The sequence below is a fragment of the Strongylocentrotus purpuratus genome, unplaced genomic scaffold, assembly GCF_000002235.5.
Source record: "Strongylocentrotus purpuratus isolate Spur 01 unplaced genomic scaffold, Spur_5.0 spur5_scaffold_5, whole genome shotgun sequence".
In the NCBI taxonomy this organism is placed as follows: domain Eukaryota; kingdom Metazoa; phylum Echinodermata; class Echinoidea; order Camarodonta; family Strongylocentrotidae; genus Strongylocentrotus; species Strongylocentrotus purpuratus.
Genome location: NW_022145611.1, coordinates 10,412,923 through 10,431,694, shown reverse-complemented (window position 1 = coordinate 10,431,694; position 18,772 = coordinate 10,412,923). Strand labels below are relative to the sequence as shown.

The window sequence follows — 18,772 nt, the reverse complement described above, 5'->3', positions numbered from 1 at the left end:
AAGAGGAAAACAAGGTATAACATAACGGAACATGCCATGATAAAGAGCATGGTATAGTAAACGCAAATTGCAAGAAAAGCAGGCGCGCGGTTTTTGCCCAAACCGGAACAGGCTCCGTCATACAATCATGATTGAGAACTCCGTCCGTTCAATCGAATTTTAGCGACCGTGATTCTGCAGAATCATGATACAAAACGCATCTTTTTCAGCGTTTCATGTTTGTGTTTTCAAACACGTTTATTTTTACGACCGACGAAAAAATCGCTTGAACGCATTGCGTTTTAAACTAAACGTCTTTAGAAACCGTGATTCTAGGGTGAAAAAGTGTCGATTAAACGCACCCTAAGACTGTCAAGTTTTTATTAAAGACCCAAAGTATCATATCAATCATGCAAATTGGATAAAAGAAGTCAATGATAACAAATAAAATGATGGTGTTAGGTAAATGCTCTCCAAGAAATGAATTTGCTGATAGTTTCATGCCATATCCATCTAATAAAAGTAAGACACCTTTTTTAAACCAGATAATGGATAATAATTTTGCTTTGAACTCTCCGATATGTTTGTCTTGCATTTTAAAGACCCATATCTGTGTACATTTCTATGCATTGACTTGATTGACTTTAAAAAAGTTTGGACGGTACATTGAGCACTGATGGCTGTTAAATGGAGTGATGAAAGTTAAATTGAGTGTAGGGGATTAGATTAGGTTTAGATTATAATTTGGAAACCAGGTGTTAAAAACATTGACCTTGAAATTACCCCATTTCATTTATCGCACGTTCATTTCATTCACTATGTAAAAAGAGGACCATGGAGTGTGGGGGGGGGGGGGGTTGTCCCTACAGGCTAGATGTTAGGGCACAAATGAATTGTTATTGTTCATGCATTCTTAGAAAGTCCTTTTAATCAATGGTTCTGTATTCAGTGAATACAATAGTTAGGGAATACCTGCAAGTACTTGGATATTGGAGGTCAATGCAAATGTCCTCTAGTAACATTTCTCAGCGTCTGCCTATCTGAAATGAGTGAGGCTCGTCTTTCCACCGTAGATGATCGGGTTTCTGCTCTAGCTGGAGAAATGTTTATGACCAAAACAAGCATGCCCTTCTCAGTGAGGATGGAGTACAGCTTAGTGAATGGAAAACTGAGACGAAGCAATAAGTTTCATGTGTCGTGCTTGATAAAGTAAAGCTCAACATGATCCTTTCTTCTGTTCTGAATTGATTAGTTGTAGAGGGGAAAGACCATTCTTATATTTTTTTTCCATCTGCTGATCGAGAACCAGAAGGGAATTAACTCAGTGTCTCTTACATAGATTTAATGCCCTTCTGGCTACTAGCAGAACATTTAGGGTCTCAATCTTCTGTAAACATTTAAACTATACAAAAGTAACAAGCAAAGCTTTTGGGGGACAATTTTTTATTTCTGAAGGAAACTTGTATAATTCCATTTAGGCCTACAATTTTGACTTTTTGTGTTTAATCTGCAAAATAAAAAAACTGTGAGGGAAAAAAATATGTAGAAAAATGACAGGTAATGTAATTAGTTTTAAATACAAACTTAGATACAGATGTGCTCATCAAACCTAGCTTATTAAAAAGCATTGTATGATTAACAGTATAGTGCAATGATTTTACTCATACTCTAGCTGACTACCGTAGCTCAAAACTCTTCTCCCCTTTTTTCCCAATTAGTGATGTATGGTGCCTGTTTACATTATCCAAAGCAAAGAAATATATGTTTAATATTTGACATGTGCCTGGAGATATTTAGTAAATGTAACAAGTTGTGATTTATTACAGTTTTGGAAATGAAAGTGCCAATTGCCCATTTTCAGGCCTCCTATATCTCTAAGGTGAATTTCTGATTGGCAGTGACCTCATATGAACTTTGGTATCAGTTGAGCATTTCATTTTTCCACATAGACGGAGTGTGGAGGTCATTATTACAATAGGCTAACACCTACAGACCCTATTGTTTTTATGAGTAGACGATTGTACAAAGTTTCACTCTGTGAAGCATATTCATGACATGATGTGTACAATTTAACCTTGGTAGGTTTTAAAAAAATATAGAAATGATGAATTTCAAATCTGTGTTTATATCTGTACATGTTAAGTATACAGTAAAACAAAATGATACCAATTTCATAACAAATACTTGATTTAGTTTATAGGATTTGAATGGGAAATTAATGGACATAATTATGGAGAGGTAAAGAAAGGACTGAAGAGAAGAAAGATGGGAAGCAAGGATATGAATGCTTGAAATGTATCTTGCATATGATGTAAAACCCTTGAAAGAAAAAAGGAAAAAGAATATATGAAATTAGAGAGAGAGAAAGCAGATTGAAGGGAAAAAATGTACAAGTATGACAAAGTGTGTGCATATAAACTCTGTTTTGGCCAACATAAGCGAACTGTAATGACCTGAAATTAGGTACTTAGCTGTAGGTCAATAACAACCCCAGGCATATATACATAATTGAATACTACATGTGTGTTGCATGTACTTCAAATTCATTATTTAGGATTTGGCTTTACAATATTGATTACTTTTAATGATTAATGTGGCATCCTTGTTCTATTACAATGTTTACCCAGCCATAACAACATAGATCTCTATCATGGGATGACATTTGGCTACAACAGACCTATACAACTACCGGTAGACATATATATAATTGAATATGACATGTGTACTGTATTGTATATACTTCAATATATCATGTAGGGATTGGCTTGCAATATTGATCAATTTCAATCATTAATGTGATATCCTGCATCTAACACAACGTTTGCCCACCCATAATATACATTGTTCATTATATTGTGGGATGACATTCAGCTTAAACAGATGTGCATGTCTTTATCTTAAAATAGACACAGACAGCTTGAAATATACTTGAAATATACATGATGGTACTTGCCTCCCATTGAGATGGAAGTTTGTTGACAAGTCAAGGATGATGTTAATGAAGGAATGCCAAACATTTTATGTGAGTCTGTTGAATGATCTTGTCATTACCAGCCATAAGTGTTTTGTTTTGGTGACATGTTGGTAAATTACACCAGGCTTTGAATGTTTCAACTCTGTCAGAGTTTGATTAACTGGACAATTTGAATAGATTTACCTGGATATTTATTTGAATTTGTATACTTTGTTCAATTTTTATTTGTGAAATTTAGGCTATTTTGAACACTGCTCCTTTTGACAATACATTATTAAAGAAATATGCAGTCAGTAGACATACATGTATTGTGCAGCTTAGTTGGTAAGATTGTTAGCCTTGAAAGTTGAAACATACAATGTAATGTATCAAGAGGAATGTATCAAGAGGAATCAGTACTGGGGCGAAATAGAATAACTGTTCACAGTCAGACTTCCATTATGAACACGAATGTGTCAAATTCATTATTTGATCCCTCAATGAACCCACCAGAAAAAAAAACTATTTTTATAATCCTTTTGAAATTATTTCTAAAAAGAATGAAACCGTGAATCTTCCACTTTTCAAAACACGACAGCTCAATGGTTGGAAGACGACTGAGGTGTGTTTAGACTAGACTATAACCTTGTATGTAACCTTTGTATGTAAGTGCTATTCCAGAGGGTCTATTCTTTGTCCATTCCTGTCACTTCGCAGCTAAGCCCTGTCTTAGGGCTCTATTTATTTTAGCACATCTGGGACTATGGAGAAATATGTCTCTACTAATGGAGGGATTCCAAACGCAGATTTCCATGAACTTCTTCCTCTTTGCGCTGTTCAGAGTTTTTGAAGTTGGTTGCTAGGGTATCTGTATTTGAGTCGTGCTGTTTGTACCTGGATGTTATTGAAATATTTAAAAGATTTATAAATTGTTTCATATTAACGTAATGATTAATATTGATTTGGGAAAAAATCAGATGGATTGAAAATTGAAAGTGACAGGTGATTGCAAGAGTTTATCGAAAAGTGTTTGAGGCTTACTTGCACTTAGCAGGAAATGATAATGTCGCTTTTGTAAACTGTTGAAAATGTACAAAGAGATGATGATATGTGTATTGATAAGGTACAATGTACATGTATATCTCCAAAGGAGCTTCCTCTTATCTTCTTAGCATGGGGATGTTGATATGAAGAAGTTATCTTCTGCTGTTAGGAGCCAGAAGATTTCAACACCCTTCTCGCTCCAAGCGCGTAGCCAGGATTTCATTTTAGGGGGGGCGGTAGTGAGCACGCAAAGCGTGCGAATCACTTAAAGAGCGCGCAAAGCGCGCTCCCTAGGGGGGTGGGTGCAGGGAGGGGGGAGTTTCCCCCCTCCCGCGCAAAGCGCGGAAGCTTTGAAAGAAGACGATTCGTTGTACCTTTCTCGACTCATAATCCTTGTCTGAATTCAGTCCCTCCCCTCTCTCGCGCGAAGCTTTGACGTTTCATTAAATTATTAGAGAAAGAAGACGATTCGTTGTACCTCTCTCGACTCTTAATCCTTATCTGTATTCAGTCCCTCCCCTCTCTCACGCGGAGCTTTGATGTTTCATTAAATTATTAGAGAAAGAAGACGATTCGTTGTACCTTTCTCGACTCTTAATCCTTGTCTGAATTCTGTTCCCCCCCCCTCTCGCGCGAAGCTTTGACGTTTCATTGTACCGTTCTCGACTCCTTTTCCCTTTTTCTTCCTACGTCCTCTTTCTTTTTTTTTCTTCTCTTTCTCTCTCTTTTTTTTTTTGGCCGGCGTTTTGGGGGGGGGGGGGGCGACTGCCCCCACCGCCCCCCCTGGCTACGCGCCTGTCTGGCTCTAGGCAGATGTGTTTAGTTTGAGTACCATAACCCTGTGTTCTTGCCACTCATGAAGTACAAGGCATTGTATCTGAAGTTTACTCTCTCAACCCAGGTGGATCAATTAGTCTCTAGTATGATGTAAAATCTGTAAAAACTTTAAAACACCATGAATTTCTTGCAGAATAGCCTTCTCCCTTATTCTACTTTATGTTCTTCAATTCTGCAGGAAATTCTGTTTTTTAACTCTTGATGAGCAAGATTGAATAATGAGAATATCTTACATGTTCCATATGTTATCAAGTATCATGTAGTAATGAACATAATTAATATCAAGAGTATGTTTTTTCTTCTACATTTGGTTTGATCCAAGCTGTAGTAGGGATATCACATGAATTCTCTAAATTCAATCAGATATATTAAAATGTTGATGTTGTTTATAATTGTAACATATGGGACAAAATACATGGACATGCCCTAATAAGCAATAAAAACCATCATTCTTCTTGTTTTTTCATCAAACTGCATCAAATTTCCTCCTCCTTCCACAGATCTGTCCCATCATCTGGTGTCGGACTATGAGCAGGTGCTGTCACTGATGCATGATGGGAATCTTCAGCGGACCACAGCGGCTACCCACATGCATGAGCTGAGCAGTCGGTCTCACGCTATCTTCACCATCACATTCATCCAGGTTCGTTACCCTTACCGAAAATGCAGGCTTATTTAGCCTGCTTTGAACCTGCGTCTGGCCTGCATTCTTAAATACATGCTAATTATTCTTTTGCATGTTAAATTTTAGCCTGTATTTTGCAAAATCAGTCTTACATGTTTTAGCAGGTTAAATTTTAGCCTGCATTTTGCAAAATCAGTCTTACATGTTTTAGCAGGTTAAATTTTAGCCTGTTATTAGCATGCATTTTGCAAAACACAGTCTTACAGTTTAAGCAGGCTAAATCTCAGCCTGCAGTTTAAAATTAGCATGCGTTTTGAAAAATACAGTTTTAGCAGGTTAAATCTTTAGCATGCCAGATGAGATGCAGTTTAATCTTTAGCATGTAAATTTCTATCATAATTTGTTAAACCTGCAATCTGAAGAAATGTCCTCTGAGCAGGTTTATAACACAAATTTAACCTGTTATTGCTTTTTACATGTAGCCTGCAGGTTATTTTTCACATGCACGTTTAATGTTATATATCAGGTGTGATTTGAGAGTTTAAACAAAAATAGGTTCATAGAAAGCCGAGCAAGCGAGGTTTCGAGCGCTTGGGGAGGCATCCCAAGACAAAAATCCAATTGAAACCAATTGAACACCAATTTAATTTTCATTTTTTCAATTGGTATTTAATAGGACTTCAGTTGGTTTCAATTGGTCAAGTTTGGCCCTATTGGACCAATTGGCCTAGGCCCCATTAGACTTTAATGGGAACTCAATTAGTTTCAATTGGACCAATTGGCCCTATTTTGGACTTCAGTTGGTCCAATTCAGTTTCAATTTCAGTTTATTTTCATATTTCACATGTTTATTTTATTACATTTGGCATGTTACATTTTTTGTAATTATTTTTTTTGGGGGGATGCATTTATACAAACAAACAGAATAATACATAAGACTAAGTTAAATAAAGGAAGAAATATGATGGAGCCTAAAGAGAGAGCAATGCTTTTAGGTCGTAGTTATAACATTGATATAGTCTTGTGTTTATTAGATACATGTATCATAATTGGATTAAATTGCAACTTATATGAAGAAAAGATATATTTGAAACCAATTGAAAACCTTACAGTCTATGGGGCTGATTGGTCCAATTGAAGTCCCATTTAAGTCTTATTGGGGCCAATTGGTCCAATTGAAACCATTTGAAATATCTAATGGGGCCAATTGGTCCAAATGAAACCAATTGAAATCTCGATTAGAGTCAAATGGGGCCAATTAATTGGTCCAATTGAAACCAATAAGACCAATAGATCTACCAATAGGAACAATAGGACCAATATAAACCAATAAGACTAATTGAACCCAATGGGACCAATAGAAACCAATAGAAACCTTCATTTATGTTAGCCTGCCTTTTCGATTAGCATGCTAAAATTAACCTGCAATACGTATCTCATGAATATTCATTATTACTTTACACGTCTCACAGAAAAATACATTTATCATGATTAATTGTTAAGCAACTTATGACAATTAATGCACATATCAATTTTGTGATTGTATTTTTCTTTGGCAATTATTGACCAATAGATTATTTGTCTGATCACACTTACATTCATGTTTTAGCAATAGATATATTGATTATACGATTACTAACCAATTTAAATAGCATGTATATTTTCTATATATACGTGTATGAGCCTGTACTTTTTTAAAGTCAATCTTGAATTAACTTCAAATGATCTTTGTGATGGAGTTAGTCTAATGCAATTGAGATTAGAATATTCCTATTGGTGGACACTTGCAAATATTGATTATGATATATCAATTTATCCCCCGTTCCTCTATCCGAGTCGATATACCAATAGAAGTCTTGTACTGATAATGATGGCAATCAAATATCTTTAATTTTGTTAGCCTGCATTTTAGATTAGCATGCTAAAATTAACCTGCATAACTTACATATTTCAGCGTTTTTGCAGGCTAACAAAGCAGGTTAATTTTGCATACTAAAAAAGCAGGGCAATTTTGCAGGCTAATTGAGCAGGTTAAAATGATTTTGCAGGCTAAAATAAGCCTGCTTTTAAAATGTACAGGCTAAATTAAGCCTGCCTAATTTGCATATTTCGGCGTTTTTGCAGGTCAGTGCTTGCTAAGGAATTAGCCTGCTTTTTAGCAGCTATGCAGGCTTGATGCAGGCTATAAGCAGGCCTGCGTTTTCGGTAAGGGTATACTTGAACGAAAAGCATTAATTAACCTTTAAATGTTGTTTTTATGTTAGTAAAGGAAGAATAATGAATCATTTAAACAATGCATTATGGAAAAGAACAGAAGTACAAGACTGAGTCATGACAAATTGTTTACGGAGAATGTCTGTTAAATCCTTAAGAACTCATGAATCATGAATTAATGAAGAATTAGTGCTGAACTTTTCTTGAGGTTGTTATCAAGGATGGAAAGGGCATTGCTTCTATAAACTCTTGTTTGCTATTGCTTTTTCCTTGAAACATATTTATATATGAGATATGTCAAAATGCAACTCCATGATCCTAATTGAATTTGTACTTGTTTAATCACTATATTAGTATAATTGGTGCAATACACATGGAAGGTCACTTTCACCATGATCACAGGCAAAATCATGCCTAAAATTCAAGTGTTGCTTGCAAAAGATTTTTTTTATTTCCAAAAAAAAATATATTTAAAAAAATGTGTTTCTATATTAAGCAGTAGTTGAAGATTACATTTTATTGGAATGCAAGTAGAAAATATTTCATTTATATTGCCTTTTAACCATTTTTGTGAAAACTAAATAATTTTAATCATCAGTGACATTAATTCTAACTTCTATGCTTTATACTGTTCATGAGTATGTGGATATACTACTTGAAATTATTAATGAGAATAGTGCAAGCAAGAATGACATTACGAAGCTGATTGTCTCCCTCAGTGGCCTCAAATTACTTGTCCGATCGAGGGTATAAGACAGCGGGTCTTTTGATATTGGTTTATTAATGGAAGCAGTATCCGAGAGGATAAATGAAGGGCAATATGGGCATGAATAATGAGACAAATTTCACCGTCCATTTTCCATGACGTTGTTTCTTATTTTTAGGATATGACGTCGTGCGTGAGTGAGTCAGGTTAATTAATCCTGAGAAAAATTGTTGGTGCTTGTTTAAAAAGATCCTCCGAGATATGAAATAGGCCTTTCCAATTTGTATCAGTGATGGCAAATGACATCAGACATGTTATCCAATTTGTATCTCTTCGCATTTAAAAAGTCTTAAAAGTCTTTATGAGAAATTTCTTCTTTAACAAGTGCCTTTACTTTAATTTTGTAATCCCCCAACATATGGATTAACTTCCATGTAATGCAGCTTTATACCACTCACATATATGAATGAAAGGGGTTGAAATTGCAAATCTTATTTATCACAAAGTTCCTGCGAATCATGCAAATCACTCTGGTATACCGGTAAATGGATTGTAAAATAATGCCATTAAAACAAGATAAGACACTACAAAACCTTTAACTTGTGTGGCCTTTTAGTAAAGCATCTTATAACAAGATTTAATGTTACACAAGATTTCTTGTTGAGTCCATCTCCTTCTTCATACATTGCCTATTTAGAGCCAGAAGGACGTTGACTCTGTGTTAAAGCATACAAGTGAATGCCTTTCTGACTCCAACAGATGAATAATGAACCATGACTGTGAGCCTTCACATGAATGATCATGATCGACAGTAACATGTGGACCCTAGCTTGCCTAAGGTTCTCCTTCATTGGTGTCCAATATCTTGGGTGTACATCCGTAGTTGAGCATTTAACATTAAAGTCACCTAACCAATCTATTGACGTCATACAAAAATGTGTAATAAATCAAAATATTACAGTGACATAAATCCTTCCACATTTTATTTTGGTTGAGCCTCATAACCAACATCCAGCAACAGAAGTTTTCTAAAATATCAATTTGGGAATTGATTTTGTGTGGCCTTGCTTACATTTCTGTGCGTTGCAAAGCGTGTCAATGGTACATGATACATAAGGTTTCTTTGGTCTATCTTTCAGTTATTATCTGGTAGGAATTGTGTAATTTTAATATTAAATACTCTTAGTCTGTATGTTTTGGCCTGAATCCTACCATATAATTTGTTTTTCTTTGTATGATTTTGTTTGTTTTAGGCCAAGATGTCCCATGGGATGCCAAGTGAGATCGTGAGTAAGATCAACCTGGTGGACTTGGCTGGCAGGTAAGAATGTCACATCAAACATGTATCAATGTTCGAAGCTAGAAGGGTCTTAACTTTATGTAAAAGTATATGAATTAACACCCTTTTGGCTTTCAACATCTAATATCAATATTGGGGACGCTGCTAAACTGACCCCAAACTGACATTTGACCATTCTGACCATTTGGGGTTATGACACTTTGGTTTGGTCTGCTGTTAGACATGTTGAACATTGAACCATAAAATATGAAAGGTGTTAATGCATAATGCATAATGCATTGTGGTAGGGACTTGCGGACTTGACACCTAAAAGGATGTACCTCAAGCTATTAAGTATGAATGAAACTCATGCATGGAAGAGCATGATCATACTCCCGTGAATGGAGAGGTAGTCTAGCATGAAGTGAATGAAGAAGGGTGATTAAATGAGGTAACCACATAATGATCATGGTAGATGGCCCTATCATATTTATAGGGATGTACATGTATAGTTCATGTTAAAGGTGCTTTTTTTCATTTTGAATATAATCATGCAAAATCAGCAAATCCCTCTGGGTAGCAATTTGTCCAAATCAGCAGACATTGAGTCAAATAGTTCAAGTTTAAATGAAAATTGATGATACTTATATAATCATTTATCCATTATTTTGGATCATTAGCCCGTATTCTACTTCAGGGGAAGATTTTCAAAATTGTGGGGAAAAAACTTGTATGGAAAATAGAGTACACCTGTAAATCACTTTAAAAAAAAATAAAACTAGATGTTCGGAGGCAACTGTATAATTTTGTTTTGTTCAGACAAAAACCAAGACCGAGGCATTCAGTTTGTGACTTCAGAGATCTTACTTTACTCAGTTCATTAGGTAACAGACATGTGAAAATATAGCCTCAAGAAACTAGCTGGCCATATCTCTGCCTGCTCATCTATTTTAAAAGCATTTCCTTTGATGAATACCTCTGTTCATTGTCATACAATGCTGCCTGAATAAATACTGACAAATGAAGTCGGTCAAAAAAGTATTCTTTTCAATGCCATGCAATATTATTGTAGAAACTGAATGCATTAAGAAATTGAGGTTGTTCTTTTTTTTTTTTTTTTTTCTGTTCATATAACCTTGTATGCATTTTCTTTCTGTTTGTGTAAGATGAATACATGTGTGTTTTCTGCAGTTTGTATATTGAACAAATAAGGATGTAACATGTGTAGAGTCTCTGATATAGTTGTGATTGCTTCAGAATGGGAATTATAGTACATGTGTATTAAGCTTGAAGCATGCCCAATACTCTAATGTTAACTTGATAAAAGGTTGAAATTGATTTGGGATTTAGAAATGAGGGTATGTAATTAGGCCATCACATGATTGGAATTATTGTTTAAATTATTTCATGTTACATTGGCGAAATGGCTTGGGGGACGTCATATTTGATTGATTAGGTATGTGGGTGTCCCTCTCATTTCTTATTCTTCCTCTTTCTTGCTTTATCTTTTGCTGTTTCTTTTTCATTCCTTTTGTACCTCTTTGGGTTCTTCTCTCTCTCTCCCCCTTTTTTTAATTTGTCTGTCTGTATCTGTCTGTCTCTCGCTCTGTCTCTGTCTCTCTCTCTCTGTATGTCTTTCGTCTCTCCCTTTCACTCTCTCTTTATATATCATAGAATCTGTCTCATTTTCTCCATCTCTCCTCAGTTCCCTGTCTCTCTCCTATGCTCCTCATCCCCCCATGCCTCCTTCTTTCAGCCTTCTATCTTTTTTTTCTTCATTTCTCTCTTTCTATTTACATTTGCTTTTCTTTTTTTGCAACTCTTTCTTCTCTTTTGGGTCTATATTGCTTTTGTTTCTGAATTGCTGTTAGTTTATTGGTTTCTGTCTCTAGTTCTATTCTCTCACCATTTTCTGTCTTTCTCTAAACTCTTTTCCTGTGTTTCTATATCCATCTTTCCTCCTTCTTTTATATATTCATGTCTCTGTTTTCTCTCTGTCCACTTAATTTTATAACTTTTCTCTCTCTTCTCTCTCTCTCTCCTCCTCTCCCTCTGTCTTCTTTCCCTTCTCCTCACATATCCAGATTCATGTGCTTTTTATTATATTATAGTATCATGCATACACCAATTTCAATGTTGACATAATCCAGAAATGAGCCCTGTTTTAATCCTCTAATGAGTTCCATCGATCATCATTTAATGACTGATTAAAGATGATACCATGATTTTTGTTTTGTTAAAGTGTCTCAATTTGGTACATGTTTAAAGATGAAAGATTTATACAGACTGCATGGCAAATGAAACATGATCATTTTAATCCAATTCCCACCAAGGTTTTGTTTGTGGACATTGCTCTTCACATTATAGGCACCGAAAGTAGTACGTAATTGTCATAAAACACTTAATGATTAAAATGCTTCCAAGTTACCATGGATACCATCTATAAATTACTCGTTTTATACTTAATAAAAATCTGCTTCTTGAGTGTGCATTTGTAAAGTTACTCATTATTTCCTCTCTGTTTTTTAATTCCCTTTTTAGTACCATATCTTCTTGCCTCTACTCAGAAAACAGCAATATCTAATAATCTTTTGAAATGATGACTATGCCCCATTATGTGTTTACTCAATCTCTCTTCCATTTCTTCCAACTCTTTCAGCGAACGGGCATCGATCAACTCTAGCAAAGACAGATTGCAAGAGGGCGCTAATATCAACAAATCGCTGGTAACCCTGGGCAACTGTATACAAGCGCTAGGTAGGTATAAAACGTGGCTATTATTGGCAAAAAGGTCAATATTTGTTGTGGAACTGTAGATTATTAAACCAAGTGGTCAAAATGCCTTTTTATCTCTTTTACCCTTTTTTTTTGAGATCAAGATAAAGAGAGATGGATGGTTTCTGTAGATATTAATTTCATTGTATAGCTTAAAAGTTGGATGAATAAATTGTTTATTGAATGGTATCGTAGGTTTCACTTATTGGCAACATACTTAGTATTTTTTTTAAATTCATTTTGAAAATGGAAGGGGAAAATATATAGGCAGTTATGCACATACTGTCCTTATCGTCCTTTTTATTTTGTTAAAGCAATCAGTTAATTACCCACAACTTCCACAAACTTATACTGTAAAAAAAATCCTGGAGTAATTATTTTTACACCGTCTATCAGTAACCACGTTTAATTTGATCTCTTGTATTTAAATACTAGATGATTTTTTATTTTATTTATCTGGCTTTAAAAAAGAAAGTTATAGTGGGAGCTTGATTTTGTGTTTTTTAACAAAGTAGTAAACTACAGTTTTTCTCACCTTATGCAGCCACTGAGGCATAACATAATGAACTTTCGAGTGGTTTAACATCAATAATTAATTGCTCCAAAGAAACAAAAGATAAGCAGATAGTCCTTTGTTAAGATGATATCACTGGAACTGTAAAAACAAACATAGTTTCAATTGTAGTTTCAAATGAATTTCTACAACAAACATTACACTCTGCTGAGCAAAAGACAATCACATTGAAAATTGGCGGGAAATTCACTTATTCATTAGGTATTTTCTCAAAGTACTCATGCATTACAGGTATTCAATTGTTTGCCTCTAAATATGTAGGTAGAATTGGTTACATCGGCTATTATTATCTGACAGATCCTAAGCCAGTGTTACAGTGTGTGGTTGTGGGTAGTTTTATTTCAGTGTTCTTCAAACAAGTAGCAAAATAGGGCAAACTACTTCAAATAGTACCGGTATCTAATTTATTGAAATAAAATGAAATGAACAAATGGAAGCTTTTTAAAAGAAAAAAAACCCTGTATTTCAATGTTTGGTAAAGCTACTACCCCAGTGAACATCTCAGGAAGCCTAGCAAATTTAATTTTAGTATTAATAATAATAGAGGTGTCTTGGTTAAGTGGTGTCTTGGTTAAGTGGATATGTCACTGGACTGTGGATTACCAGATCCGCGGTTCAAGTGCCGCCGCGGCACTAATGTCCTTTGGCAAGACATTTATCTACATTTGCCACACTCGACATAAGTGATGTAAATAGGTACCTGGCAGAAATGAATTCCTTAAAATGCAAGAGCGCCATAATGGCAGCCAAGCTAAAGTCGGGGTTATACTGTGGAGTGCCAGGAGTGTCAAGTCTGACAGATATGAGCGCTATACAAGAACCCACTATTATTATGTGACATATATTTTGGCTTCTAGCTTTTCTAAATGGTATGTTTGGAGCGGATAGGGCGTTATTAAACTTGTATACTTTAACTTAGAGTTCAATAACGCCTTTCTGGCTCTTAGTGGACTATATTTTCGTAAATCTAAACCAGACTTATAAATAATTTTCCCTGCAGGACCCCAAACGGATCTTTCTAAGTCTCTCCCAGAGACTTGGTTGACTGCTAGGCAAAAAAAGAGAGGTACATCTGTATTCTTGCATACAGGCAAACATATTACTCTCATCATCATCATTTTTATATACCTCCCTCTCCCCCTCCTCTCTTTGTAACCGAAATTTCATCTTTGTGGTCAACTCAGCCAGTCTCATCACATCCAACTATATTTCAACTCTATAGTTATAGCTAAATGTACTATTTTGTTTCTTTCTTAAACCAGACCTATAGAGATAATGAGTACAGTTATTGCAGGTTGTGTGTTGTGGATGATTGGGAAGACAACTTCCAAAATGTTGTTGTGCCCTCCAAACAATCCTAGATCTGCCAATGTATGTGTACTTTTAGTGCACTGTATGCATATTTGAATGAAATTAATTTTTTGCATTTTCAAATCTTTAGGTCATATAAACATTGGTGGAAGTTTGAGGGTAGGTCCTGGCTAGGTATTTGATCTATTACTGTTTCATACTACATGTACCACAAATGAAGAAAAATAAGCAATCTTGATCATAAAGAGTGTCATTTTCCGTGGTCTGATTCAAACTGTAATAGAGCTATGAACTTGACAGAATCTTCGGTTACACAAAAAATCAATTATTTTGGAAACATATGGAAGAAACTAATTTGGAATTGCCCTTATTTCATTTATTCAGGAAAGATCTTTATGTCTGGTTTGGGAATCCTATAACTTTTTGTAAGAAGGCTATACCATATAGATTTCATTCTTTTCTTGGATCCTTTGGATGACTTTTGAATGGATATAGATCATTTCAATTACTTGTATGCAGTGTTTTTTTATTATGCAAGTCTGATAGATGCATTGACAGCTTTCTTGCAGTAAATTGATAAACAAACTCTTCATGTTCCAGCTTTTCATGATATCATATTTTTGTCTATGTACACTGTTTATGTATACAACAGGAGAAGAAATACTAGATTCTGGTAAGATTTCTCCAGCAATTGTCTTCTTTTGTTCCATTATGATTTCACCATTCAAGCTTCTACTACAAAGACTATAGATCACACAGATGCAAGTGGAAAGCAAGCAACTTGTTAGATAATTTACATTTATGTTTTAGTGCTCAAACTCATTCTGGTACTGTACATGTTATTGTACAGTAGCTCTTCGTCTTGCGTATGAAAAACAAACAAAATCAGAGCTTTAATTAAATTAGACAAAATTTTGTATATGTCCAACTCAACTTCTTTGTTGAGTTGCACAATGCATTTTCAATTTGATTTATACTCTTTCTTTAAATCCTCTTTGCAAAATAATTGTGCACTGATTTGTTCTATTCTCTTAAACTTTGCAGAAATCAAGTTGATGGCAAAGTCCCAGTCATTTGCATCTGTGTGTGATTTGGTCTAACAGCTTAACAAGAAATCATGACTTTTCTGCCTTTTGACTTCATATTAAAAAAAGTGTATTCACACTGCACAACATTTTGTTGCATGACAACTTTCTGGTTTGTACACAGCTCCAAACTACCGAAGCACATGAAATGATATTTGCATATATAATCTGATCACATATACGAATATATTCCAAGCACTTTGAGTGAAATAAACAAATATGTATATTCCAAACATATTGGAATCAAATGTACAAATATGTATATTCAAAATATATTGGAATTTAATGTACAAATATGAATATAATATAAATATTCCAAACATACTGGAATCAAATGTACAAATACTTTTATTCAAAACACTTTGGAATGAAATATACAAATATGTATATTCCAAATATATTGGAATGAAATATACAAATCCTTATGTTCCCTATATATTCCAAATCAAATAAGAATGAAATAGAGAAAATTTATATGTATTTTTCGAAGCATATTGGAATGAAATATACAAACAATTTCCAAGCACATTACAGTGTAGTGTACTCCAATGGCTGCACACTGAATGAAAAGTATAGATATGTATTTCGTGCTGTGTACTGCACCAAGATAAAGCTCACAACTACTTGTTGGCGTGGTGATGATCAAAAAGCATCCTTGTGATAGGTGTGTTCATTGTGTACAAAGACTGAATCTTACTGAGTTTTTTTTTTACCCAATCAATTCATGTGATCCAAAAGAGAAAAAAAATGGATCTATTTTTCCCATTTAATATTTTTTTATTGGTGATTATGATAAAGATGCATTTACTGCAAAACCAGAAACTCTTGCAAAATGAAATTTTCACAAATTTGTAATGACAGTTGTTTTCTAGACAAGAAACTGTCATGTAATACAAAAACTCATAGTGATTCAATCCTTGAGTGTCATGAAACATTCCTGAATTTTAACCATTCTTGAATTTGCAAGGGTTTTTAGTTTACATTACCCTACCAAAATTTGTGTTTTTTTATCAACAATGTGGATTATTTTTGTCAGTAATCATGCAGAACACACCTTCCTCAAGCTGCCACAGAACTTACGTTCTTGATTTGCTCTTTAAACTCTCCTATCTTTCTGTCCATTGATATTGTTTGATCTAATTGTTATCTTGTGTTTTAAAATCTCACAATCTATTCATCATGCTCAGAGATGCAGTGGCATTGATTTGAATTCTTTTCTGATTGCCTTCAAACTTCACACTTGACTTGTATGAAATATTTCAAAGATACATATACATGTATATTCAGGAACTACTACTTATAGCAAAGTTTTCCAGAATTTGTAATGTATTAAATAGGAATCGTTCTGTATTTTTGTGTACTACTAGAGGAGCAAGTTTTTAACAAGAGTACACAATCTTCCTTTGAATAGTAGATATTACAAAGCAGAGACTTAGATGGCCTTCATATTTGTTTTCAAAGATTTGATTTAAGGGGTTTATATCATTTTCAGAATTGAAAAAAATAATGCCCATGCATGCCACTCTGAGGCTTTCATATTTGAAGGGGAAAAAATGGGGTTTGATAGTTTTTGCCAGAACCAAACTTTATTTGATTTCAGAAATTAATTTGAAAAACTCTCTTCTATTTTTTTTTTTTACTAAAAGAGAGATGCTTATAATCGTCAAAGTATTCCTGGCTATTAGGTGTTTTGTTTTTTCCTTGTTGTATTTTGAATTTCAAATCAATGCTACTTTCTATCATCTTTAATATTTGTATTTTTTTTATAATATTTTATTTCATTCTTTCTGAGTTTGATTACCATGATGCTTCTTGTTTCTTTTGATGTAAATTGATGTGCAGCTTCAACAAAAGATTGAATTTCAGTCTTCAGAGTTCTCATCATCAACTGACTACTTTTTAATATGGTTGTTAAACATGGTTGGAATCATTTTGATGAACATCTAAACAAAGATTTCATAATCTGATCACATTTTCTGGGGGCGATTCATTGAGGATTTGGAATTACTTTAAAAAGTATCCTAAATTTTTTTTTTTTTAAATGATTGCAACCGTGTTTTTATAATGCTGAGAGATAGGTATATATGTAGGGGCATTATGTACAAGGAAAATGCCCTCTTGGCGGGCTCTCGATAGATAACTTTATTTATAAGTTTGATACTTTACTGGATAACAAACATGTATATCTTAATTGTTCATGCCCTCTTAATATTTTTTTATACAATTAACATTTGATAAATAACAATAAATGTTGACCCCTAATCAATATTGAATTATAATGATATATAGAGAGAATACAATATATGCCTTATGATATTTGATTGACTAACCACTCAGTTATCCCTCCTGATGTGTGATTGAATGTCAATATTTAATCTTGACAATATTCAGAGTATACCACCTTTATATACAAGACAATCCCATATAACAACTAATTCATATTTTTATGAAATTCAATAAGGTTGTATGAGCTCTAGAAAATTATTCTGTGTTAATAATTTAATATATAATGAGTTATTTTAAATCTGTGTTTAACTGGAGATTTTTTAAATGTTGACACCGAAAACTTTGTATTAGACTTCAATATCATTTTTTTAAATTGTGATAGGAGATTTAGCAGTGAAAAATGTGTTGTCGCTCACAAGATTCTGTGCGTTTTAATTTTTCTTCTTACATTATCATTAATCATGTGGTTTGTTTGTATTAATGATTTTTTTTTACCTCCACTTGGATTCATGAGTGTTGCTTTTGCTGTCAAATTTTGGGTGTTTCAGGTGATGGGTTCTTGTTTGTTTTTGCTTCAGATCAACATTCAAGAACAAATAAAGATGTGCAATTGTTTTCTTATGCAGATATACACAATGCACATACCGGTAACTGTAATATTGATATTATACAATGTGTATGTTCACTTTTCTACATAACGATTTTAAAGTAACAACTTTTTGAGGCACTCAGTACTGCTGGTTATTGTAAGCTTTTTGTCATTCTTGAAGATTAATTCAGGCTCTTTCTGTGTCGAATGAAGGAAAAATATGAATGAGGTATTCATTTTTTTAATCAATATAAGTGAAATAAACTAGGATTATAGATCAATGGTCCGTATTCAATTTTTTTTTCATAGAGTCATCAGAGATTTTCTTTATTGTGTGCGTCTTACCAAAAGACGTTAAAAGATGGGAGTTGTTGCTAACTTGTTTGGCGTTCAACAATAAGGGATAGAGCAACGTCGATCTGGCGCTGCTCAGTGGCTGCCGGGCTCACGATCAATTGGGCAAAAAGAATTTCCGTTTCGGTTTAATAAAATTTGGAGTGGACTTTAAAAGATTATTATTATTATATAAATAAAGCTTAAAAGAAGTGCAGCGTGGAATCAATATGAATATTTCA

General features: G+C 34.1%; 1 protein-coding gene across 7 annotated transcripts in view; it reads left to right on the top strand.

Moving 5' to 3' along the window:
- LOC105436725 overlaps nt 1-18,772 on the top strand; it is a 94,672-nt gene that overhangs the window by 27,967 nt on the left and 47,933 nt on the right. For 5 of the 7 annotated variants that reach the window (XM_030999339.1, XM_030999340.1, XM_030999338.1 and 2 more), the window contains exons 7-10: nt 5,314-5,456; nt 9,612-9,679; nt 12,297-12,394; nt 13,987-14,052. In XM_030999339.1, coding sequence (XP_030855199.1) covers nt 5,314-5,456; nt 9,612-9,679; nt 12,297-12,394; nt 13,987-14,052 — 375 coding nt within the window. Of the gene's footprint in view, nt 1-5,313; nt 5,457-9,611; nt 9,680-12,296; nt 12,395-13,986; nt 14,053-14,949; nt 14,971-18,772 lie in introns of all 7 variants that reach the window. The other 2 variants (XM_030999341.1, XM_030999342.1) reach the window with 2 other exon arrangements.